The 26,879-nt window shown below is 37.7% G+C and overlaps 1 protein-coding gene across 15 annotated transcripts in view; it reads left to right on the top strand.

Annotated features, from left to right (window-relative positions):
* The window catches only part of DTNB (dystrobrevin beta), a 237,877-nt gene that overhangs the window by 133,719 nt on the left and 77,279 nt on the right, over positions 1-26,879 (top strand). For all 15 annotated transcript variants that reach the window (XM_055327174.1, XM_055327178.1, XM_055327169.1 and 12 more), the window contains one exon: positions 26,370-26,447. In XM_055327174.1, the coding sequence (XP_055183149.1) occupies positions 26,370-26,447 (78 nt within the window). The remainder of the gene's footprint in view (positions 1-26,369; positions 26,448-26,879) is intronic.

Here is a 26,879-nt window from a genome sequence, read left to right as displayed (position 1 = left end):
GACATTAAAGCTCATTTTTGTGATGCTTCTTTATAAATGATGGATGAATCTGGATTTGGAGATGGCTTTTGTGACAAAGAATGCTTATGGCTAATTGTCCTGTGCCAAACTGAAAGCCTCATTGTTAACAACTTTTTTTATAAGCCAAATTTGGGTGTTTTCAAAGAGAGTTATGAACTGGCTTTAACTATATTCCCAAACAAATTATGGGGTTGTTATAGAATTTTAATATTCATGTATTGATCTGGATTGAAATCACTGTTTTCCAGAACTGTTTACTAAATATGTATTGTGACTGGGGCTCTGTGCTTGGTGCTGAGGATAGAATCTTATTTGAAAAAACTGACAAGATGGTACTTTTCTCTTAGATTACTAGATGAATTTGATGTTCTAGTCACTTGAAAGACGTATCATATTCATTTTGTGTATCTTGGTCTTTTGAGATTGAAACTATTTGGAAGGTTATAATTTTGAGTTATTTCCAACAAGTAAGTATTATGCTTTGGCTCTTAGATCACAGCTCATCTGATACTAATTCTATCTTGTATTTTGCTGTAGTAACTTTGAAAAAGCTAGGCAGTGGTGACATAATCTGTTCACCAGTGGGCCAACAGACACCTTTTACTTCAAGTCTATCTGTTTTAATCTTTGGAGAAAAGAAAAGCTACCCCCCCCCTTATTCATATAGCCTGGAATGTGAAGGTTCTTAACGGTTTTTAAGGGTCACAACCCATGTAATACTAATTCTATCTAAATGTTTTGCTGGGATGACTTTGAAAACGCAGCACTTGAGGAATACAAGATTCTCTTAGATCTTTGAGCTTCTTTTCATCCTTGTTTGGGTGTTGTCTGTTTGGTTCTTCCGGAGTTAGGACCACTTGCTAGCCCCGGAAGCATATCTCTCCAAAAAAGAAAGATGGAGCACAGAGATGGCTGATTCTAAGGGTCATGTGTCATGTGAGGTAGCCCTAGAAATAAGATAAGGTTTTTGCCTGAATTTCAGTGTGTGTGGAGAACAGGGGGCTGCATACACTCACGAGCCCACAGATGTGAGTATATAAGTACCTTTGTAGGGGTGTGTGAGAGAGTAATGGTCAGGTAAACAGCACATGTGGTGATTGGTTATGATGCAGTAACGATAAACAGTATTATTTAATACAACAAAACTCAGGGTTTAATCCTAGGAGGGTAATTATTTACAAGTGGCTGTGACTTTGGTCTGCTGAGTTTCACCTCCCCCCTAGGGATTTTTCTCACTCTGTTTACCACTATCATAAAGCACTTTGCTTCTAAACTCTAAATTTAACATGGTCGAAACACCATCCCTTGGTCTTTTTTTTCTCTTTTCTTTTCATTGTGGTAAATATATATAGATAAAATTTACCATCTTAACCATTTTTCAAGTGTATAGTTCTGTAGTGCTGAGTATATTTATATTATTGTGAAACAGATCTCCAGAACCTTTTCAACTTATCTGAGACAACCTATTAAACATCAACTTTCTTTTTACTATAAGCCTGTGATAGCTACCATTCTGCTTCTGTTTCTATGAATTTTAGTACTTTAGGTACCTCATCTAAGTGGAATCATATACTTTTTTTTTCTTTTAGTGACAGTCTAATTTCACTTAACATAATGTCCTCAAAACCTCAAGGTTTATCCATGTTATAGCATGTGTCAGGACTTCCTGATTTTTTTTAAGGCTGAATAATATTTCATTGTATGTATATACCACATTTGGTTTGCTCATTCCTTCATCAGTGGATGTTTGGGTTGCTTCCACCTTTTGAGCTAATCTGAATAATGCTGCTATGAAGGTGGGTGTACAGATAACTCTTTGAGACCCTGCTTTCAATCCATTGACATATATGCCCAGAGATGGGATTGCTGGATGTTAATGGTAGTTCCACTTTTAGTTTTAGTTTTTGAGGAACCCCATAGTGTTTTCCATCACAGCTGTACCATTTTACATTCCTGCCAACAATGTGCGAGGGTTCCAATTTATACTTGTTCTTTTTTCTTTTTTATTATTGTTGTTTTATTTAAAGTAGTCACCCTAATGGGTATGAGGCAATATCTCATTGTGGTTTCAATTTGTCTTTTCTTAACAGTTTTATTGAAGTACAATTTATATACCACAAAATTCACCCACTGTGACAGTTAAGTAACTCTTAATAAATTTATATAATTTTGCAGTTATCACCATCATCAGTTTTAGAACATTTCTACCGTCCAAAAAAGTCTCCTGGTACCTACTTTTGGTCATTTCCAGCCTTTACTGGTAGCCCCAAGGTAATTACTGATACGCTTTCATGGCTTTACCTTTTCTAGCAATTTCATATAAACACAATAATAAAGTACATAGTTTTTTGGTTCTGGCTCTTTCATTTGGCATAATATTTTTAAGGCTTATCCATATTATATCAAGTGTCAATAGTTCATTCCTTTTAAATGCAGTGAATATCCCATTATATGAGAATACTACATTTTATTCATCCCTCAGCAGTTGATAGACATTTGTTTGGCTCATTTCCAGTTTTTCCTATTATGAATAATGCTGCTATGAACATTTACGTCTTTGTGCAGACATGTTTTGTTTCATTTTTTATAAAAAATTATTTGTTTATATTCATGAGAGACAGGCAGAGACACAGGCAGAGGGAGAAACAGGCTCCTCACAGGGAACCCGATGCGGGACTTGATCCCGGAAACCCTGGGATCACAACCTGAGCCAAAGACAGATGCTCAACCGCTGAGCCACCCAGGCATCCCATATTTCGTTTTTTAAAAAACAAGTCTGTTGTGTGTTTTTTTCTTAGAGTGCACACAAGCAGAGGTTGGGAGGAGGGGCAGAGGGAGAGGGAAAGAGAGCATCTTAAGCAGACTTTACGCTCATTTCAGAGACTGATGCAGGGCTCAATCTCACAACCCCGAGATCATGACCTGAGCCGAAACCAAGAGTCAGATGCTTAACGAAAGCTACCAGGCATCCCACTGAGGATGTTTTTATTTATTTGTCTTGGGTGGATACCTAGGAGTAGAATTGTTGGGTCATGCTGAATAAGTGTACATTTAACTTTTTTTTTTATTTATGATAGTCACAGAGAGAGAGAGAAAGAGAGAGAGAGAGAGAGAGGCAGAGACACAGGCAGAGGGAGAGGGAGAAGCAGGCTCCACACAGGAAGCCTGACGTGGGATTCGATCCCGGGTTTCCAGGATCGCGCCCTGGGCCAAAGGCAGGCGCCAAACCGCTGCGCCACCCAGGGATCCCTACATTTAACTTTTTAAGAAACTACCAAACTGTTTTGAAAGTGAATGTAACATGTTACATTCTTGCTAGTAACACATTAGAGTTCCTGTTTCTTCCCATTCCCACCAGCACTTCATATATTGTCATTTTATGGATTTTAGTCATCCTAGTTAGTGAATAGTGGTATCTAATTGTGGTTTTAGTTTGCATTTCCCCAGTGACTGATCATGTTGAGCACCTTTTCATGTACTTATAAGCTGTTTGTGTTTTTTCTTTGATATAATTATCTGTTTAAGATCTTTTGCAGGGCATCTGGGTAACTCAGTGGTTGAGTGTCTGCCTTTGGCCCAGGTCATGATCCTAGGGTCCTGGGTCCTAGGGTCCTGTGTCTCTTGAGAGACACAGAGAGAGAGACACAGAAAGAGAGAGAGAGAGAGAGAGAGAGGCAGAGACACAGGCAGAGGGAGAAGCAGGCTCCATGCAGGGAGCCTGACATGGGACTCGATCCCGGGTCTCCAGGATTAGGCCCTTGAACCGCTGAGCCACCTGGGCTGCCCAATAAATAAAATCTTAAAAAAAAAAAAAAAAAAAAAAAAGATCTTTTGCCTGTTTAAATAGACTTTTTTTAAATAGTTTTACAGAAACATTGCAAAGATCAAAGAGTTCCTATATACCCTGCACTCTATTTCCCTTGTTAAGATTTTATAAATGAACATATTGATATTAGTATTAACTCCATAGTTTATTAAGGTTTCATTCATCTTTTTCGTAGTGTCTTTTTTCAATTGTAATTCCCATCCAAGATAAACCATTACATTTATTCATCATGTCTCCTTGGGCTCCTCTAGGCCATGACAGTTTCTTTTGTCCACTTTATAATTGAGTTGTTTATCTTACTGAGTTTTAAGAGTTCTTCATATATTCTGATTGTAAGTTCTTTATCAAATACATAATTGAAAATAGTTTTTTCCTGTCTGTGTCTTATCATTTTATTTTCTTAATGATCTTTTGAAGCAAAAGTTTTAATTTTGAGTAAGTCCAGTTTGTCAGTTTTTTTCTTTTAAGGATTATGCTTTTGATGTCATATCTAAAAAATCTTTGCCTGACCCAAGATAACAAAAACTTTCTCCTATATGTTCATCTAAAAGTTTTATAGTTTTAGCCCTTACATTTTAGTCTATAATCCATTTTTGTGTCACTTTTGAACTAATTATGATTGCTAAAAACCAATCCTTAAAAAACAATCATTCTTAATATTGAAGAAATGTGCTTCTCGTTGAGCTTCATTGCTTCACAAGCCAAACCTAGGGTATACCCACAATGTAATTTCATCCAGACATTGAGCCTCAGAATTCTATTTCATTGAGTGGAATATCTTTTTTTTTTTAAGGTTTATTTAACTTTTTTTTTAGTAATCTTTACACTCAATTTGTGGCTCTAAATCACAACCCCAAGATCAAGAGTCACATGTTCTTCTGACTGAGCCAGCCAGGGGCTCCTTGAGTGAGTTTTTTAATAGAATGTGTATACGGTGATCTGGTTGCAATTTAGAATAATCTGAATATTTCTCAGCACCTTTATAGGTCTTAATATCGCCCACTTTTGATTAGTACCTGAGTTTAACACCTACTAAATTAGCATTTTTCATTTTTCTTAAACCTCAAAATCTGTCTACATATTTCTAACAAATTAATCTTCTTGAATCACTGCCTTTATCATATTACTTCCCTGTTTAAAAGCCTGCAAAACTCTACTGCCTATGGAATTAAGGAGGCACTCCTCATACTGGAATTCAGGACCCTGTGTAATCAGGACCCACCCCACTCTTTGAATCTTATCTTCTGCTAAATTACTGCAGTATAAAGCCTGCCTCCCTCCTACCCATTAAAACTTTGTATCTCTTTCCCTCTGAGCTAGCTCATGAACTTCCCAGGCCAACTACCCCTTTTCCTGAATGCCCTGCTTGGCCTCTTTCAGACTTTTCTACTTGTGCATATCCACGAGCCAAGCTTAATTCTTTGATACTCACAAAACCTTTGAGCCCCGAAGCTGCTCATTCATTTGGATCTCTTCTCTCCTTCCCTAAATTCCTTTAGCTCTTGTTGGTTTATCAGTCATCTGGACACCCAAAGTGCTATTCTCCTCTTTCAGGATTTTTTTTTTTTCATATTAGACCTGGATTTCTTGAAGATTGTAAGCACCTCCTTTGCACCTTCAACTTCTTTTTTTTTTTTTAATTTTTATCTATTTATGATAGTCACAGAGAGAGAGAGAGAGAGAGAGGCAGAGACACAGGCAGAGGGAGAAGCAGGCTCCATGCACCGGGAGCCCGACGTGGGACCCGATCCCGGGTCTCCAGGATCGCGCCCTGGGCCAAAAACAAGCGCCAAACCGCTGCGCCACCCAGGGATCCCCTGCACCTTCAACTTCTTAAGGGATATCCTTTATGTATGTCATTTGTGCCTGGTACATTCCAGGTGTTTGTGGGACTAAACTTTATTGACTTGTTATACTTCTAGAGTGTGGAGTACAATTGTAAATTCTCAATGAATTAAGTTAAATTTGGCAAGTTACTTCTAGTCCCTCTATTCAAGGTCACATTTTGGGACCATGCTTGTTTATGGGATATGATTTTGCTGATCTTACTGAACCTTTGTAAGGCAATCAAGGAAAGGCTACTCAGATTATAAAAATCTATTTTATGAGCTTTTGGAGAGAAGGTCTTATTTTACTATTCGAATTAATCCTAGAGGGCAGCCCTGGTGGCTCAGCGGTTTAGCGCCACCTTCAGTTCAGGGCCTGATCCTGGGGATACCAGATCGAGTCCCACGTTAGGCTCCCTGCATGGAGCCTGCTTCTCCCTCTGCCTGCATCTCTGCCTCTCTCTGTGTGTGTCTCTCATGAATAAGTAAACAAAATCTTTAAAAAAAAAAAAAAAACAACGAATTAATCCTAGAGATCAAGGTAAGGACAAAATAAGGCATCCTCTCCTTTAGTAAAATAACCTTTTTCTTATGTCTTACTTTTTCCATTTTGGATAATGTTAGTGGGTCATCTTGAGGGTAAAACTGTATACCTTGCCTCCAAGCATGAACTTAAGGAAATACTCTGTTAAATTGTTTTGAATGATCTTCCTTCTTGGTTTTTCACTTTTTTAATGGAATTCTTTTTAGGACTTAAGTGACTTCTTTTTTCTCTTTAGTCATTTCTTTCCAGCTGTCACCATCTCATGTTGAATTCTATGTAAATCCAGCTGTTATTTTTCACCCACTTCCTGTGTCCAGTTTATCACAAGAAAAACATTCTTGCAAGACTTCTCCATAGACTTTCTTGAGATGAATATTGAACATCTTCGTTTTAAGAAATTGATTAAACTGTCATTGAGGGATGCCTGGGTGGCTCAGCAGTTGAGCGTCTGCCTTTGACTCAGGGTGTGATCCCGGAGTCCCAGGATCAAGTCCCACATTAGGCTTCCTGTATGGAGCCTGCTTCTCCCTCTGCCTATGTGTCTGCCTCTCTCTCTCTCTCTCTCTCTCTCTCTCTCTCTCTCTGTCTCTCATGAATAAATAAATAAAATTTAAAAAAAAAACTGCCATTGATATATCTGTGTGAACTTAAACCTTTTGAAGAGCTTTAAAAGTCTAAAAGAGGTGTCGTGTAGTGGGATAAAAATCTTGCTGACAGATTGGACGTGGAGTATGAGAAAAAGAGGAAAGTCAGTTTTGCCTGAATAACTGGGAAAATAGAGATGGGGATACCTAGAGGTGAAACAAGTTTAGGTAGAAAGAGACCTTCATTTGGAATATGTTCAATTTATTTTGACGCCCAAATAGAGATAAAAGATACAGCTGGAATATGTTCATGGGATATATGTAGTTTGGAAATAGAAATTTGGGAATTGACAACTTAGAGGTAATGTTTAGATAGAGAAAACATGTAAGAATCAAATCCTGTTACTAGTTTCTTCATTAGATGATTTTCAGTTAGTTGCATTTTTTTTTTAAGTAGGCTCTGTACCCAGTATGGAGTCCAGTGTGGGGCTCAAACTCACCACCCTGAGATCAAGACCTGAGCTGAGATCAAGAATCAGAGGCTTAAAAAAAAAAAAAAAAAAAGAATCAGAGACTTAACTGACTGAGCCACCCAGGCACCCCCAGCTAGCTGATTTTTAAAAATTCCTTTTTTCTAATATGCTGAGTTAAGGCGATTTTTAATTTTTTTGTTTCATTTTTTAAAAGTTTATTTATTTATAATCTCTACATCCAATGTGGGGCTTGAACTCACCACCCCAAAATCAGGAGTCCCATGCCCTTCTGACTGAGCCAACCAGGTGCCCCTAAGGCAATTTTTAAAATTTCCAAACATGAGAGTTTTGGGGAGTATTCTTGATGCTCTCTGACATTGAATTTTGGCCACAGGCAGTATTCTGTATGATATCGATTCTTTGGTAGAGCTATTTCTTTTAGGGTTAAGTATCTGAACAATTTTTCTAAATATCCTGTGTTTGTTTTAAAAGATCCTCAGATTATTGAATGTAGTATTCCCGGTATTCCCATTATATCAAGTTTTTAAATTATGTGTGTAAAAAAGATTAAATTTAATTTTAAAAATAAAAATACATTAAATGACTATAGATGGAAATGCCAGCTGGCTGAATGTTATGTGAGAAGCTTGTGGTAAATTTTCCATTAAGAGCATTAGGTACAGAGGAATTGTTTCTTAGTGATTTGGATAGAAATGACCATGCTGTATTCTGGAGAACTGTGTAATGACTCAGAGAACCTTTAGAGATGACAAAGACTCTGATGTCAAAAATGCAGAGAGTTTGGATGCGGGCACCTGGGTGGCTCAGTTGATTAAGCGTCCAACTCTTGATCTTAGCTCAGGTCTTGACCTCAGGGTCATGAGTTCAGGCCCTGCGTTGGGCTCCACACCTACTTAAAAAAATGAAGAAACCCAAAGAGTTTGGATGAAATTGAGTCACGAAAATGAGAAAAAGCTATATTTCTAAATTATTCTGATCATAAATGTTAAATAGCAATGGAAGTAAGGAGAGAAATAGGATAAGTAGAAGTATAAGTAGCAACAAGCTCTTGATATATTTTTTCTCTTTCAAAAATAGATAAGTGACCCCAAATATAAGGTGATCTTTCCTAAGAAAGGATCTCCAAAAACTAATTTGAACATGTAAACCTTTAAATTAATGAAGTCAAATGTCTTGGTGTGGATATAGTGGAGTGAGTTACAAAGGAAAAAGTACTGATGGCTCTAAAAATTTAACATCTTGAAAATAAAAAATGCCCTCGACTTTTTCTAACACACACTCCTGCCTACAAGAGCATTCTTTAGCTTCTTGTAATTGTGTCCATTTGTTATTTTCCCCAACCTTTGTTATGGAGGCAGAGGAGAAACAGGTAGAGGGAAGACCTTGAGGAGGAATCTATGAGTACAGTTATCAGCTATACTTCTACTGCAGCCATTCCAGCAGACAAAACAGAGACCAGGTGTGGAGCTCTTAGCAATGAGAAATATCAGTTAGATAGTGATTAAAAATCCTTCATGATCTGTTGCTCAGTCCTTGCAGTGTTTAGGCTTAGAAACTTTTCCAAAGCCAAATAATTTTGTATATTAATTAGGGATTTCTGTGTAACTAGAGAGAATATGGATAATTTATGAATATGCTAATACACGTTGAAATTGGGAAATATGTATCCTGCAACTTTGTTCTTTTGGAAGATTGTTTTGGCTATTTTATTTTTCTCATATTTCCATATGAACTTAGGATCAATGTGTTTTATGGAAAAGGTAGCTGTGATTTTGACAGGGTTGAAATGAATCTGTAGATCAATTTGGGGAATATTGCCATCTTCACATTATGTCTTCCAGTCCATGAACATGAAATGTCTTCCCATTTTTTAGATCTTCTTTAATTTCCTTCAATGATATTTTATAGTTTTCAGTGTACAAGTCTTCCATTTCTTTGATTATATTTATTCCTGAGTATTTTACTCTTTTTGATGCTGTTGTAAATGAAATTGTTATCTTAATTTCATTTTTAGACTGTCCATTGCTAGTAGATAGAAATGTAACTGATTTTTTGTATTGGCCTTTTGTCATATGACTTTATTGAATTTATTACCTCTTTTATAGTTTCTGGGGCAATTTGATTGTTGGTGGATTTTTTTTTAAGGCCAACCCCTGTTTTTTGGTGGGTTCTTTAGGGTTTTCTATAAATAGATCATGTCATCTGCAAATAGAGATAGTTTTACTTATTCCTTTACAATTTGGATGTATTTTCTTTTTCTTGCCTAATTGTTGTAGTATACCCTCACTATGGAATGATAATTTGGCTGGGTTTAGAATCTTGCCAAAAGATGTTTTCTCTTTATTCTTTGAAGATATCATTCCTCTATTATTTTGTAACCTATGTTATCTTGTAACTGATAACAATCTGATTCTCCTTCCTTTCTGCTGACTCTCTAATGGTTTACTAGTAACTTTTAGGGTTTTCTTTGTAACATTGCTAATACTAAGTTTTACTATAATCCATCTGGCTATGAGCTCTTTTTTCTTTTTGGTTATTTCTATTTAATTTAATTTGTTTTATTTATTTTTATTTTTTATTTTTAAAGATTTTATTTATTTATTCATGAGAGAGAGAGAGAGAAAGAAAGGCAGAGACACAGGCAGAGGGAGAAGCAGGCTCCACGCAGGGAACCCAACATGGGACTCGATCCCGGGTCTCCGGGATCACGCCCTGGGCTGAAGGCGGCGCTAAACCCCTAAGCCACCAGGGCTGCCCTAATTTGTTTTAATACTCAGAAGATTCTTATTCTCTAAAGGCTCAAATCTTTCATCAGTTCTAAAAAATTCTCAGCCATCATTTGTTTCAGATACAATTGCCTCTCCTTCATTCTCTTTGGTCTCTCTGGAACTCTAAGATACAGACTTTAAAAACTGGAATTAGCTCTCAAGTTTGTTAACTTAAAAAAAAGAAAAACACCATCAGTCTTTCGCTGGATTCAGTCTTGTAGTCAGCCTGTCTTTGGAGTTGTTGTTGTTGTTTTTTTTAATCTCAATAATTGTGATTTTCATATTTAAAATCCCTAACCTATTATTTTTTAGAACATTATATGGAGGCTGTTCTATCCCTTAGGTGCCTAAGGATATTAGACATACTAATTTTAAAGACTTTTATAGATACTCTGTTTTCTCTGATTTGGAGGTGGGTGGGGTGTTGGTTAGGTTCTAGCTTCCTCAGAGGTGAGGAAGTCCTTTTGTGTGGGTCATGGCAGTTCAGCACAGCCCCTGCTCACCACAATGCCTTCTTATTTATTTTCTTCCTTGAGGGATGATTCTTCTTTTTGTAAGGTTTAAAGAGAGTTTCCTTTTTTGTTTCGTTTCTAGCTATGTGTGCATCAATTTATTTCTGTATCTTTAAATCGTTTTTCTTCAGTGCAGGAGGGCAAGCTCTCAGCACATGCTCAGTCTGCCACCTTGAACCTGAAATCTCTCCACAACTTCGTAGCTGATCTATATTTCACTGTCGTAGTACTGTCCTCAAAGGTCTCTGTGTGGCCTTTCCAGCAGAGACTTTGATACACATTTAATGAATGGTGTGTGGTTCTTTATTCCCCTTGCAAACTCCCTAATGTATTAGGACATTTCAAATTACTTTTAGATTCTTTTGGCCCAGAAATTAAGTACCAAGACTGCTTTAGCAGGCGTTGCTGGCCTGATGCGTTTTGTCGTTTCATCTGTATGAGAAGTGTTGCTGTTTTCCTGAACTCACCATTTGGTCATCATTACATCTCCTGCTCAAGCATGCCAAATGGCCTGTTAACTATCCTTTGAATTCCTTGTCTGGACATATTCTCAATTTCAAATTCACATGAACCCTTCATCAATTAGCACTTTTAGGTTTAGCTAATGCATTGTTTCAAGTAGATTAGAACTGAAAGTAGAGTCATAAAATCTCATTATTGAACCAGTATTTGTTGAACACCCACCAAATGCCAGTCATGGTGTTAGGTTATTAGATATGCAGTGTGAACTCAGGGGTGCAACAGATTCTGTGGGCCCTGCTCTCAGGAAGTTTACAGCCTCTTAGGTGAGACCAATCAAGAAGCCAATGCTTATTACATGTAACTGCAAACTATCATAAGTCCTATAAAGGCAAAGAACAGGATATGAGTATAGCAGAGACTTAATTAATTTTTATAATAAAGAAAGGAATTTTCAAACTTTTTGAAAAGCAGCGGTGGAATATTTTGTTTATGACATTTTATGTGGAATGGAAGTAGAGCCGCTTCTACTGAAGTGAGGTTGAAGTCTGATTCTCTTGCTCTCCTCCATGGTTCCTGAAGCACTTCGTGGAATCCTTTGATGCTCAGGGAGCACATGTAGAAGCCACTGTTCTAGACCAGCCCCCTTCATTTCACAGACCAGTTAGCTGGGACACCAAGAGCTTCATTGTCCAGCATCATGTGGATCACTCGGTCTGCTTAGTACCAGAATCAGAACAAGAACCCACCTCTCCCCAGCGTGTATTCATCTCACTCCCTGCTGCTGTGGTTCCCCTTTGATGTGTTATTATAAAGTTAAGGTATTTCAGCCTCTGCTATGCTGTAGTTCTTCCCCTTCTCCTTAAATTAATTTTACCCATTGTTGTTCACATTGACCTTCACATTCTCTGCTCTCCTCCCCTTTGTATATCCTCAGTTTGTAGCCTTGGAAGATATCCAACTGCTATTTTGTTTTTATTTTATTCTGATATGTCATAGAAGTCATAGAAGTCAACTCTTTCATTTTCTGCCAAGAATTCAAACACACACACACACACATACACACACACACACATCTGTTTTATTCATTAGGCTTTTAAAATTGATATCAAAGTGTTTATATTAACCCATTAGCAGTCTGATTTGTTGGGTTATCTTTTCTTGCCTCTTCATTTATCTCAGTAGACTTCTTTGCCAGCCACATCAGTTGTTAGTCTGGGTTTCATGTTGACTTCGTCCTGTTTTTAGTGTAATACTTATATATCTTGTGCCATTTTGTTTTGTTTTTGTTTTACTGTTTCAGAAAGGTTCAGGGCCTGTGTAGCATTATTGCCTGGACATTTAGGAAGCATCAGGAAGTGGTGAAAATTAAGATGATCTGGGACTTGAGGCTGTAGTGTTTGGGCAGTAAGTGTAGAAAGGAAGGTGTTTGTCCTGATTTGGGAGGCCGGCAGGGAATCAATGACTTGGAGCAGAATGGCACATGAGAGCTGTACTTAGGAAAGTAATTTAAGCTATTCGAAGTCAGACGAGTAACAATCAAAAGTTGCCTGGACCCCAGTGGACTAACAGAAAGCCATCACGTTGTTCTGACTTTCGCCAGCCTGGGGCTTCCGTGTGGTGTTGCTGGTGGAGATGGAGACTAGGTACAGATGGATTTAAGGGCTGCTGAGGAGATGAAAGAGATAAGAGGGCACAGGATGAGTTGGAGTGTCAGAGACAGTTTCATCCTGTGGGTGCCCTGCTGGAGGTGTCCCTGAAAGCCCACTGGGCAGCTTACACTGTACAGCCCTTCTGTCTCAGCTGCCTTCTGACTAGCTGCCCTTATGAAGCAGGTAGTTCCTGACTTCCAATGGGGAGGTAGACCACCATCGTTCATCTTTCACTTTGCTAGTGTTCCCTCTAACTCCTCTTCAACAAAACAAAAAACCAAGTCTTACTAGTTCTCCCTCCTAATCCTACCTACCTGGACTGCTTGGCAGACACAGTACCGCAGGCTACATTCATTTCAAGCAGTTGGCAATTAGGAGAGGAGGTTGGGGGATGCTCCTTAATGGCCGTTAGAATGGAATTGCTAGCTGGATGAATTGGGGCAGTGTAAATTGCAGCAGAACTTGGACTCTCTTGCAAGAGGTGTGTTTCATGTTTATGCTTCCAAGGAGTGGTACCTACTCTGTGTGCTATATCTGCCTCCCTGTGATTGGCTGCACTCAATTGCTCGATGGGCTTGCTAGCAGAGTGCAGATGTGTGTTTGCCTTCATACGAACTGTTCTCTTGTACCTGCTCTCCCCAAAATGCTCTGTGGGATAAACTACCTTGTGGAGAGGATTCTTCGTCATGTGATTGTTCTGTTTCCTTAGAGACAACAGCAGTGTAACATACTAGATGCCAGGTCCATAGAGAAAGAAGAGGCATTTGCTACAGAATGTAAAGGTTTGATAGCTTTTCCTTGCCTTTATGTTTTTGCTGCTTGAGCTGCTGGGCTGATAATGGTCATGTTTATTTTTGGCAGGATGTGAGAGCCTCTGGAACTTCCCAGGCATTTATTATAAAAAGGGGAAGCCCACTGTATCTTTTCCTGTCTGGTTAATGGTAAAAAAAAAATACCTGAGAATCAGCTGTCTCTCCTCTAATGATGTATCTGTTTCCATTTTTGAACACAGATTTCATAATGACCAGATGAGCAGGTCAGGAAATGACATTGTTGCATCATGCATCGACCTCTCCATGAACAGAAACTTGCTGAAGTATTTAAGTTGCTGTCTTTTCTCATCTTTCTAGAAATACAGGAGTTGACGTCTACGTAAAGCATTGATAAGTTCCTCTCTAAGTTTAATGAACAAAGAGAGCAAAGAAAGATTCAGCGTGAAAAGGTCTTTAAAATAAAATAGTACATTTCTACCAATTTAGTTATATGTCTTGTAGACCCCTTCCCTGCTTTTTCAATAGAATAATGTTAAACTGAGCAATAGTAGTAAGTAACTTGCCAATTCAGTCATTCATTTTATACTTCTGCCCTTTTTCGGGGTTAGAGCAAGATACCTGAGTTCCTTAGGGTGTCTCTAGCTGCTGTCTGATGGTGAAAGTTCTGTATAAGAATGTGTTTGTGGTAAACCTTTCCTTCCTGAGAAATATTTCATTATAAGTATTATACCACAAATGGCTATGATGAACTGCTAGAAATAGAAATTGAAGCATGTGTGTCTGTCGATAGGTCTTTTTTACATTGATGAATTAATTGCAGTAGTGTTTAGATTAGTAGTTGGTTTGGAAATTTAAATCTCTCTGTTGGTTCAATAATTGTAAATGACCAATATCATATATGTACTAACCTAGAAGGTTAGAGAAGCTTGATTGTTAATGTGTGACATTATATTTATACTAACTACATTTACCATACCATATAGTTTTTGTTTTTTTTTTAAACCTTACTGTTTTCTGAAAGGCAGCTTTGTTTCACTTCTTTGCTTTGGCAGATAACCATAGAACATAGTGAAATAATGGGTTGGTTGGTCTGATATGTAGGAAAAAAAGAGCAAAACATCACGCTCCTCAAGGAGCATAAAAATGATCTGCACTTGTCATAACTGTTCTTAAGCGGTGGAGTGCTTTTTGAGAGAGTAATAGAATCATAGAGATAAAAGGGATCTTAGAATCTACTAAATTTTGGAGGGTAGTGACAAAGGAGAGAGGAACACATGCTGTCTTCATCCTACAGCAGCAGTGTTCAGCTAGGCTGTTCACCCCAGCAGAGATCCCAAAGTACCTAAATCCTGGACATTGCCACTTAACACTTTACTTTGAAGAAAGTTAATCTTTATTAAGTGAATATTTTTCATTGATTTGCTCTATAGCCTTTTTTTCTAGGAACAATAACCTCTTTGGAGAATTGGTCCCCTTTCAACCCTGGGTGTGTTGTTTTGAGAGTACTACTAATCAAAGTATTGGGCACTCGTGTACCAGAGAGGCAGATGACTCAAGGTGTTTTCTGGGAATTTCCTTCTTTCTTTCTTTCTTTCTTTCTTTCTTTCTTTCTTTCTTTCTTTCTTTCTTTCAGACACACACACAGAGAGAGAGAGAGAGAGAGGCAGAGACACAGGCAGAGGGAGAAGCAGGCTCCACACAGGAAGCCTGACGTGGGACTCGATCCCGGGCTTCCAGGATCACACCCCAAGCTGAAGGTGGTGCCAAACGGCTGAGCCACCAGGGCTGCCCTGTTTTTGGGAATTTCCAATTGGAATGAGAGAAGAGGGTTTTTTCTCCTGTGGTGAAGCTACAGTATTAGGCAGAAACTATTTCTCGTTAAGCGTAAAAAAGCTGAGAGATCAGTGTGGACTCTGACCCAAAAGGAGATCTCAGCAAAGATAAGAGTCAATGTCCTAATGACATTCCAGTGTCCTGCACCCCCACCCTTCATGAGATTTACTTGTGAACTTAGTTATCATTTAGTGATGACACAGTAAATTCCTTTTTACCCCCCTAAACTACCAAGTTAGATTCAAATCCTATGCTTTCCTGAGAGCTCTAATCTGAAATTTTCATTTGGATATACAGGGATGCCTGGTGTAGGATGGTAGGTCTGTGGATTTGAATTATTCAGTGGAATTAGAACTGGAAAAAAGTAGGTTCTGATACTGGTTTTGCCACTTACCAATTTGGGACTTGGAGCATGTTAATTCTCTTCTTTGACCTTTATTTCCTTATTAGTGAAATAGAAATACCATGATGAGTAGTAGCAAGAATTCAAATAATGTACCTGAGGACCTAGCTCAATGCTAATGCAATATTCATACTCAACAAATGTTAGTTCACTGCCCCTTCCCTTCCTAGCCCTCTCCAGTATCCTAAAAGTAAAGAAATAATTGTAAAATATACAGCAAATCTTCTAACTTCATAGGATTTTTCTGACTCTTTTGTTGTACCGGTATTTAGTTAATTGTTGGAAATAATTAAGATGTCTTTCTTTGTTATAAATGATTTTACATTTTTTTTTTGATTTTACATTTTTATTGTAAATGATAATTGTCAAATCAGATTTGACCTAAGAATTACAATATGTTATGACATTTGACCTAAGAATTACGCTGAAGCTTAAGTGCCTCTTGTTGTGATGACTTATGATTATGAAGACTGATTGGTTTATAAACTTCCTGTTGGCAGAGACATCCTTCCACTTTGTTTTGTTTTTAGCTTTTTCTCAGAGCCCAGAACAGTGCTAGGCATGAATACGGCATGGATTTTACTTTGCTTGTATATTGATAAGGTCTTTATTTATTTAAATGGAGTTTGCTATAATCAGAAGGGCTTGTGGAGATCCTGAAATTTCAGGAGCCATTTCTCTGATAAGAGAAGTGAGAAAGAGTATAACCTTGCCAAGTCTATGAAGAAGGACATTCCAGGTTGGTATTTAGGGGGAAAACTTGAAAGCAGGGGCTAAGAACAACTTGCCTGAAAGATATGAGAAGCCTAAAAAAATAAAGTAGTCTGTCTACAAGGTGAGTTTTGAATTTGTCTTAAAGTATGATGAAATCTGCATAATCTTAAAGATGAGAATAGTATGACCAAAGTGAGTAGGGAAGATCATTTCAGAAGCAACACAAGTATCTAGAATTAAGCAAATAGCTGGCTAGAAAAAATATTTAACTAAAATGTTAAGTAACTCATATGTAAGGCATTGTTATAGGCAGTGATCAAGTAAATGAAAGCATAAGCATAATAGAATCTTTATCCCTTTCATACTAACAGTAATACACAGATCAAAAAATCTGGTAAAAAGTCTCCAAGCATGTGATTGGCAGGTAGCTGTCAAGGTAAAAGAGAATTGCAGGAGCTTCAGCCTTAACCTCTATAAACAAAATAATATTCTGGGAGGAAGAGCAAGATAATGAGCAAGTATTCTTTAAGAAGTCTAGGGTAGAAAAAAAGAAAAAAAAAAAGTCTAGGGTAGGGTTAAGTATCTGCCTTTCTGGGTGACTTCCTATAGAAGAGGACTGTCAAAGGGACTACAGAAAAGTGACAGTACTCACAGGTGCCCAGGATCTCACTTGTTCTCTCAGGCTTCATTTGGCTTTGTTCATGACCCCTTTATTCATGCATAATTTTTAAGTAGCAATTTTGCTTAAACAACATCCTATTTTCACATCTTTGTTTAGAAAGTTCTACCCAAAAAGTATTTACCTCTGGATCTAAGTCAACTTAGAAAACCAAAACAAGTAATTACACTCAATGTTGGTCCTGAGCCCAGTGTTAAACTTTTTTTTTTTTTTTAATCAACAGTCTGACTGACAGAATAGATAATTTGCTCATTTAATATGTCTGTTTTGTTAGGCTGAGATGAGGAATCCGCAAGACCTTTGAAATTAAGATTAGATTTTAAATTCATCATAATAAATTAGAGATCTGTTTTTTGAAGAAACAACTTATACTAGCTTATCTGGTTTTCCTTGAAGCAGCCTAGAGGTGATGAAGGATAGGAGCTCTGCAGCCAGATGGTTTGAGTTCAGATAGGCATTCATAACACAGAGCTCTAATGATGCGATAGGGGAAAGAATAAATCATCCCAAAACTATACTCCAGGGATATATTGTCTTACCTTCCTATATAGAAACAATTTTTAAATTGACCTACGGAAATAGATTATTTCCTATAGAAGCAGTTTTTAATAACTATGATCTAACAACCATGCCTTTGTAGACTAAACAATCGTAAGTAAGCTTTTCTAAAAGCGCCGTAATCAAAAGTAGTAGAGACACTACACTGTAATGATAAATTAAGAACAGAGACACAAGAACCATACTGCCTTGGTTTGTATCCTACTTCTGCCCCAATTTGGCTGTGACCTCAGGTCGATTACTTTTCTCCGTGCCTTGGTGTCTCCATCTGTACAATAAAATTAATATCTGTCTCATTGGTGGTTGTGAGGTTTAAATTAGTGAATCCCTGGAAAACGTTTGAACTGAGTGTGAAGCGTATTAAGCACTCAACAAGTATTGTCGTTGTTATTAAAGACACCCCATTCTCTTGATTCTATGACAAAGTCATAAATGAACTTGCTGTGGCTGCAAACAACACAAATATATTTACCAAATATATCAGCTAATAATGTCGTTATTATTAGCTCTGAGAATAGTCTCACCACGGCTGACTTTAACAGAAAGATTACTTCTCATATGCTCTGCACTCCTCTGCATTCCGCAGCATGGTGCTAACTTATGACCAACAAATATTTCCTGGAAACCTGTGCCATGTCTCATACTCAGCCAGGTAATTGAAATATAAGATAACACACACACACACACACACACACACAAATTTCTTACAATCTGGTAGAGGAGACATAGTGGCCTGATCTAATATGTTTTCTTGACTTTCTTAAGGGGGTTATGATGGTAAGGATGTTGAGGGATTGTGCAATTTTGTATCTACTTAAATCATTTAAAGGTCTTTTGTCTACAAATAGACTCAATTCATTAAACACTTTCCTTCAGTATTTTTCCTTAAGGATAACAAAAATAGTACAGGCTCACTTTAGAGGATTTGACTCAGTGGTGGTGTTACAGCTTCTATTTTCCTTTTTGTCTTTTGGGGGCGAGAGATGGGGAGGGATAGCGGGAAAGGGAGAGAGAGAATCTTAAGCAGGCTCCACGCTCAGCACAGAGCCTGACGAGGGGCTCCACGTTAAACCCTGAGGGCATGACCTGAGCCAAAAGCAAAAGTCAGATGCTTAATTGACTGAGCCACCCCAGTGCCCCTTTTCTTTTTGTCTTTTTCTTCCCAATTTATAATTATTATTTTTTACTTTAAGCACCTTTTTCTCTGAAACTAAGGAAAAATTAAACTGGAGAACTCAGGGAAATACAGAAAAGTATAAATAGACAAGAAAAAGTTACCTGTAAATATACTTCTTTTAACATTTTGATATATTTCCTTCAGATACTTTTGTTTTACACTTATTATATTATAATATTATCTGTTATTTAGCTGAAACCATGCTATGTGTATGTATAATTTTATCTTATTTTACAGGGTTACTGTGCTGATAAAATAAATAATATACTTAAAGCTTTAAACATGGTGTCTGGGATGCCTGGATGGCTCAGCGGTTTAGCTCTGCTTTAGGGTCAGAGCGTGATCCTGGGGTTCAGGGATCGAGTCCCACATCGGGCTCCCTGAGGGGAGTCTGCTTCTCCCTCTGCCTATGTCTCTGCCTCTCTCTGTGTCATGAATAAATAAATCTTTAAAAAATAAATAAAATAAAAAAATAATAACTAACAATTATTGAATGTTTGATGCATACCTATCAGACACTGTGTTTTTTTTTTTAAGATTTTATTTATTTATTCATGAGAGACACAGAGAGAGAGGCAGAGACATAGGCAGAGGGAGAAGCGGGCTCCCCTCAGGGAACCCGATGCGGGACTCAATCCTGGATCCTGTGAGCCAAAGGCAGACATTCAACCACTGAGCCATCCAGTTATCCCAATTATTAGTTATTATTGTAGTTCTTTTTTAACCTCTTAAGTGCTAAGCACTTAGGAAATCTTCATAAGCATTATAGTTTAATGACAGCATAATATCCTATAATTATGAATATACTAGGGTTTACTTTTCCTTTCCCTCATATTTGAACATTTAAGTTTCTTCCAGAATTATCTTATTTAATAATAATAATATGGAAATAATAATATTTCCATAAATATTTTATTTAGTAATTTTATTTTCCGTAAATGTTTTAAAACGCAAACTTATCTTTGCATTTCTGATTAATTCCTTGGAATATAGATTGTTAGAAACGGAATTGCTGAGTCAAAATGAACATCGTGGGGGATCCCTGGGTGGCTCAGCGGTTTAGCGCCTACCTTCAGCCCAGGGCTTGATCCTGGAGACCCCAGATGAGTCCCACATTGGGCTCCCTGCATGGAGCCTGCTGCTTCATCTGTCTGTGTCTCAGCCTCTCTGTCTCTGTCTCTCTCTCTGTGTCTCTCATGAATAAAAAAATAAAATCTTAAAAAAAAATGAACATCGTTAAAGATCTTTGATGGATGTATAGCCAAATTGCCCTCTAGAAATTTTGCTTAACTTTATACTTTCACTCTGGCTTAGTGGTAAATTAAAGGCCTATGTCAGAAAATCCTCTCCAGCCTTAAGGATTACCTTTTAAAAAGACATCATTATTATTTTTAGAAGGTAAAATTATCTGTAATTTTAACAATTCTTTTTTTTATAATTAAAACATTTTTATGGGATGCCTGGGTGGCTCAGTTGGTTCAGCGGCTGTCTGCAGCTCAGGTCTGATCCTGGGGTCCCAGAATCTAGCCCAGCGTGCATCCAGCTCCCTGCTCAGCCACCAGTTTGCTTCTCCCTCCTTTATGCCCCTCCCCCGCCTCATGTGCTCACTCACAAGTGGTCTCTTTCTCTCAAAATAAATTCTTTTAAAAAAACTAAAAATTAAAAATAAAACATTTTTGTTATTTACATTTCTTTTTAAAGGTGTATTTTTCACTTTGCCCCTTATTAAATTGAAACCTAAATAAGTTTATTAAAAATTTGTGTGAATCCCTTATATATTAAGGCTATTAATTCTTCCTCTGTCATATTTATTGAAATAGTGTTCTAAATTTGTTTTTCTTTTCTGATTTTTAAAATTCAAATTAACTGTTCTTTTCCTTCCTAATTTTTCCATTGCTTTTGGGCTTAGCAAGTCCTCTCTATCCAAAGACCCATACATCTTTTTCTAATCTATATAATTTAACATTTACATTTAGCTGGAAATACATTTTTCTTTATGTGGTAAGGTGATCTCAGTACTTTCCAATGGCATGTTGCAGTTTTTCTTATTTCTATTAAATATTTATTGCATTATATTGTAATTATTTTTTCTGTAAATTATTTTTATTGTAAATAATTTTCCATTCTCACAGGACTTAAGTTTTTATTTTTTTTCATTTTTATCCCCAGCAGCTAGCACTATACCTCTCACTTTGTAGAGAATAGTTGATAAATGAAAAAAGGAATATAAATAGCTATATATCATTTGTCCTACAATATTTTTTTAAATTTTATTTATTTATTCATGAGAGACAGAGAGAGAGAGAGAGAGAGAGAGAGAGAGGCAGAGGGAGAGAAGCAGGCTCCATGCAGGGAGCCCGATGTGGGACTTGATTCCGGGACTCGAGGATCACACACTGGGCCGAAGGCTTAACCGCTCAGCCACCCAGGGATCCCTGTCCTATAAGATTTTAAAGTGCATGATGAGTCACTCATCATCAGTTCCTAGCTTTCAAAACCTTAAGGAAGATTCTGTAGCAATTTTAATTTCAAGGTAGCCTACATTCCAGAGCACTTGCCAGAATGAATTGGAATAGTCTAGTCATGAGAGAAGTAATGTGAAAATTACTTGAACCAGTAAGTGAAATTTTTACTTTATGATAAGAGGTGTATCTGACCAGTAACTGGAAGCTCTTTACCTATTATCTAAGCCACCCTCTTACTGAATATTTCCTCAAACCTACCATGATCTATTTAAAAACAGTAAATAAAAATACACCTTTATAGTGATCAGAATACTCAAATGAACAGCTACAATTTAAATGATGACACTCAATTATTTTCAAACTTGGGATGTCACCTGGGTTCCTATTCTCCTATTTCCCCAGCTGCTATATAGATATCACTTATCTGTACTTATCCATGCCACTTCAAATCAGCAATTTCAAAACTGAAATCCTCCCTACTCATTCTGTCTACCCAACACCAAGTCCTGTTTCCTCCTCTTGTGTTTCCTAGATTGGATTTCAATATCATTAGCCACCAGTAGTTATTCTTGACCCACTAATTACACACTGACTCGGTCTCTGTACCTTATCTCTTTTACCTGCCAGTATTTTTCCTTTTCTCTCTTTCTCACTGTCTACCCTTGTAATCCCTGGACAATTGTTGTAACTTCTTCATTGGTCTCCTAGCTTCCATTCTATCCTTCTTCTCAATCCATTCTACATAAATGATTTTTATTTTTTTTAAGATTTTATTTGTTTATTAGAGACAGAGAGAGGCAGAGACACAGGCAGAGGGAGAAGCAGGCTCCATGCAGGGAGCCCGACATGGGACTCGATCCCAGGACACCAGGATCACGCCCTGGGCTGAAGGCGGCCAAACCGCTGAGCCACCAGGGCTGCCCCATATAAATGATTTTTAAAAGGAGTAAGCATTAGAAAAAGCCCTCTTTCCCCATCAGGATTCAGGTTCACTAAATGTAAGAGTAGAGCTTAGGTACCTGGTTTTCTGAGATGATTTCTTTGATAAAAAACCAGTGATTTACACGCTTCTTGTGTTTTCTTTTCAAAGCCCAATTATAAGTACATCATCCTTTGACTTAAAAATGTTCCATGCTTCCTCCACTGCCTCTGGTAGAAAGTCCAAACTTCTTAGCTTGTGATAAAACAGGTTTCATTCACTTCCTGGCCCTAATCTACTTTTCCAGAGGCATTTCCAGCTACTCCCCCTTTAAGTGCCTTTGAGTCCAGCCAACTAAGACCCAAATATGCCATGTACTTTTGGGTTTCAATCCCCTTTTCCATATCACTAAATCCATGTGGGGTGCCTGTAACATTTTTTTCTGTAGCTGGGAATCTCTTTCATCAATGATACTTCACCCTGACTGCTCTTGCCCCTACTTCTTCTAGGAAGGAATAATTGCTCTCCATTAGACTCCTCAACACTTGGTATGTGTTATGCTGCTCTCATTACTTTGCATAATTTGTTTACATATCTGTCTTCATCAATATATGATTAGGTTATTGAGGTGAAGATAGTCTTACTTAGTTTTTATAAGTAGACACCCAGTAAGAATGCTTCTTTCCTTTTGATTAAGATCCTAAAAATTCTCTCCAAGTCTTCTTTTTATACCCACCTCTTCTGCCTAGCACATTACTTCTATCTCTTATCATCCATCTGCTTCTATCTTCTCATCAAAAAATTGGCATGTCTTATGAACAAAGAAGGAACCTCCCGATTTTGTACCAGGTGATGGTTGGTGGTCATTTGGGTATCACAGAACTCATTAGAATCTAAAGATACCTTGCTTCTACACCAGAGGAAGGTGTAGAAAATCTAGTAATGTGCTCAAGGTGTTCAACACATTTTGCTTTTTTTTTTTATAAATTAATTTTTTTATTGGTGTTCAATTTACCAACATACAGAATAACACCCAGTGCTCATCCCGTCAAGTGCCCCCCTCAGTGCCCATCACCCATTCATCCCCACCCCCCGCCCTCCTCCCCTTCCACCACCCCTAGTTCGTTTCCCAGAGTTAGGAGTCTTTATGTTCTGTCTCCCTTTCTGATATTTCCCACACATTTCTTCTCCCTTCCTTTATATTCCCTTTCACTATTATTTATATTCCCCAAATGAATGAGAACATACACTGTTTGTCCTTCTCTGATTGACTTACTTCACTCAGCATAATACCCTCCAGTTCCATCCACGTTGAAGCAAATGGTGGGTATTTGTCATTTCTAATGACTGAGTAATATTCCATTGTATACATAAACCACATCTTCTTTATCCATTTATCTTTCGATGGACACCGAGGCTCCTTCCACAGTTTGGCTATTGTGGACATTGCTGCTAGAAACATCGGGGTGCAGGTGTCCCGGCGTTTCATTGCATCTGAATCTTTGGGGTAAATCCCCAACAGTGCAATTGCTGGGTCGTAGGGCAGGTCTATTTTTAACTCTTTGAGGAACCTCCACACAGTTTTCCAGAGTGGCTGCACCAGTTCACATTCCAACACATTTTGAATGTTAAAGAAGACCAACAGGGATCCCTGGGTGGCGCAGCGGTTTGGCGCCTGCCTTTGGCCCAGGGCGCGATCCTGGAGACCCGGGATCGAATCCCACGTTGGGCTCCCGGTGCATGGAGCCTGCTTCTCCCTCTGCCTGTGTCTCTGCCTCTCTCTCTCTCTCTGTGACTATCATAAATAAATAAAAATTTAAAAAAAAAAAGAAATCTTAAAAAAAAAAAAAGAGTACCAAAGACCTACCTAGGTGAGATATCAGATACTGCTGCACCTGAATGAAAGAAGTATGCCTCTTTCATCTTAGACTGCAAACCCGTAGCACCTATTACTCTAGCAAAATGTGCTTGAGATTCACAAAGACTATGAACTTTGGGGGTAATTATGATTAGCCACCAACTTACAATGTAATCATTACTATCTGGTTCTGAATATTAGAGAAGAGGCTTTGATATGTGTGCTCTAAGATAATAATTGAGCATGATATCTGCCAAGAGATAGATATGATTAATGACTTTTGTGGCATCAGACTAAACAAAATACTACAAATCATGAAATTTTATCACATGGATCCATGTGTAAGAAATATTTAAAAGTTTTTTTTCTATTGTCATTTTTTTCCTCTAAGAATATCAGACAGGAAATTGAATGTAGTGGTATCTTGAATATTGAAAAATACTAGGTAACTGCATTAGTTCTGAAAGCAACCTGAGTGTGTCCTTATCTTATTTGGGAAATGGGTTATGAATAATAATATATTAAAGAGGCAAAGCCCATTCTATTTTCAGGAGTAAAATGTTTCTGGTGCCCTCAAGCATGAAAAGCTGTGGTGTTGGATTTGTTTCTCTAATAGGAATTGTCTCCTTGTTCCATTTGGACAATTGATTTAAAAGGACTAGAGGCAAAAATATAAATTTAGGACTAAAATTAAGTTAATTTCTATGTTTATTTTTATTATTAGTCCAAAACAATTGATTGATTGATTATAATTCAGCACAGCCACCGGCATTAATAGGCTTAAAAGTTTGGGAGCAATATTGGATATCAGCCTGGAAGACAGGTAGGGAGATAAATTATGTGGAATTAAATTCTAGCCTAGAAAGGCATATTTCAGTTTTGAATGTCTTACTTTGTGACTTGTCACATAAAGGGAGGAATGTGTAAAATAAGCATAGTGCTATAGCATAAAAATCAAGAGACCTAAATCTGTTCTCTGTAAATTACTTTCCATCTTTCATCCTCTCCATTAAATGGAAAATCATATATTTCCCTACCCAGAAATGAAATTGGGTTAGAAAAAGGGGGGGCAGGAGTATATATAGACAGATATAGAGCTAGATAGGTAAGTAGGTAGGTACACAGGTAGGTAGACAGATTGATCCATCCCTCTTAACCTTTCCTTTAGATAGGTTGGCTTTACCTGAACATTTTCCCTTGATTCTCTTTTTGAGTGCCCTATAAAACCTGCAAAACAGCAAAGGCTCTTGTCCCTTAATATTCACCAAGACCTCTACAAAAACACTTTACATAATTAAGTCAGCACTTAACTATAAGGAGAAACCAGGAGCTAGTTCCCAAGCACCTAAATATGAGAGAAGGACTTTTCTGCTTCACTTTTCGGCTTTGATGGACATATTTCTCGGAAAAGTACTTTCAATTCAGGAGAGGAAGTGAGAGTTTTCCCAGGAGTAATATTTAGCAATAGTCATGTGGCTCCAAATGCAAGACAGAAACCCTTTATAGCTAACTTAGTAGGGAGGGAGAGAAGCTGAAGATGGCTGAAAGGCAAAATCATAGATTCCTTTTGGTAAGTTTGGATTCATTCATTTAAGACTCTCCAAGAGAGAGCACTGACCTTGACTCCGGAAAACCAGCTCTAAAGACCAGTTATTAAATACACTTACCTTCAAATGTAAATTTGGATTAGGTTATAAAAGAAAGCATTCTAATTAGAGGATAAATATGAGGTATGGGTTAATTGTTAAGATTCTAGTAAAGGGCTAATAAGAGAATTTAACATTTTACAGTCTGTTTTGGTATAAAGTGTGGAAATTAAATCCAAGGGAAGACAGTGAACTCTAACCAAATCAGGAAAAACATACACATTGCTGTTGTGATCTGTATAATGTACCACAAACATCAAACACCTCATAACCCTGGAAACACCTAAAATGCAGAGAAACTGCATGTTAAGTAGCAATTCAGGCTTGTATACTGAACTATGAAACAAAAGCCAGCGGAGTTATATCCCTGTCGTGTGTGTGTGTGTGTGTGTGTGTGTGTGTGTGTGTGTGTGTGTGTTTCACTGGTCTCTCCTCCTGGTACAGCATAGCGTTGTGGTCCATTGGCTTTGAACTAGAGAACCCATCTGGTGGAGTTTGCTTGGGCTGTGCATATTGATTCCCACCCCTCCTTCCCGTGGCTCCCACTGTGCTTATCAGGAGGAATGATAGTTGGTTCCTTTGCTCTTATCACTCTTTCATTTGTTTCCCTCGGTCATTTTGGTAATTATTAATATAATGTAAATGTCTTTTCTTTCAGTCCGCCTCGCCCCCTGGCTAATATGAATGACACCATGGTGAGCCACATGTCCTCTGGAGTGCCCACCCCCACCAAGAGGTATGTAGGATTCCTGCCTCAGTCACTGCTCAGAGTTGTCCTGGCCTGGGAAGCAGAGCATTCCATGGGACAGAAAGGATGGGCTTGCTTTCTCCTCCTTTAACTGTCTTTTAGTATTATTTTCTAATTTTTTTCTTCCTTTTTTTCCTACTAACTCATAAATATAGCAACCAAAGGAGTCTGCTTGTGAGTGATGCCTGGGGTGGAAACTCTTCATTTGTGACAGGCAGTTGGATATGGTGTCAAAGCAGATTAGGCACTTGAGAGATTTTTTTTTTAACATTAAACAATATTTTGATGACCACAAATTTCAACAATTTTGCATTTTTGTTTTTTGTAAATGTCAAAGATTGTTTCTGCTTCCTGATGAGACTGTGTAAATTGAATTAATCCCTGATAGTCTCTTAAATCATTCTGTATATGATTTCATGA

This window comes from Nyctereutes procyonoides, unplaced genomic scaffold, assembly GCF_905146905.1.
Source record: "Nyctereutes procyonoides isolate TBG_1078 unplaced genomic scaffold, NYPRO_anot_genome, whole genome shotgun sequence".
Lineage (NCBI taxonomy): Eukaryota > Metazoa > Chordata > Mammalia > Carnivora > Canidae > Nyctereutes > Nyctereutes procyonoides.
Note: the sequence above shows the minus strand (reverse complement) of the source record. Positions and strands in the feature narration are given on the sequence as shown.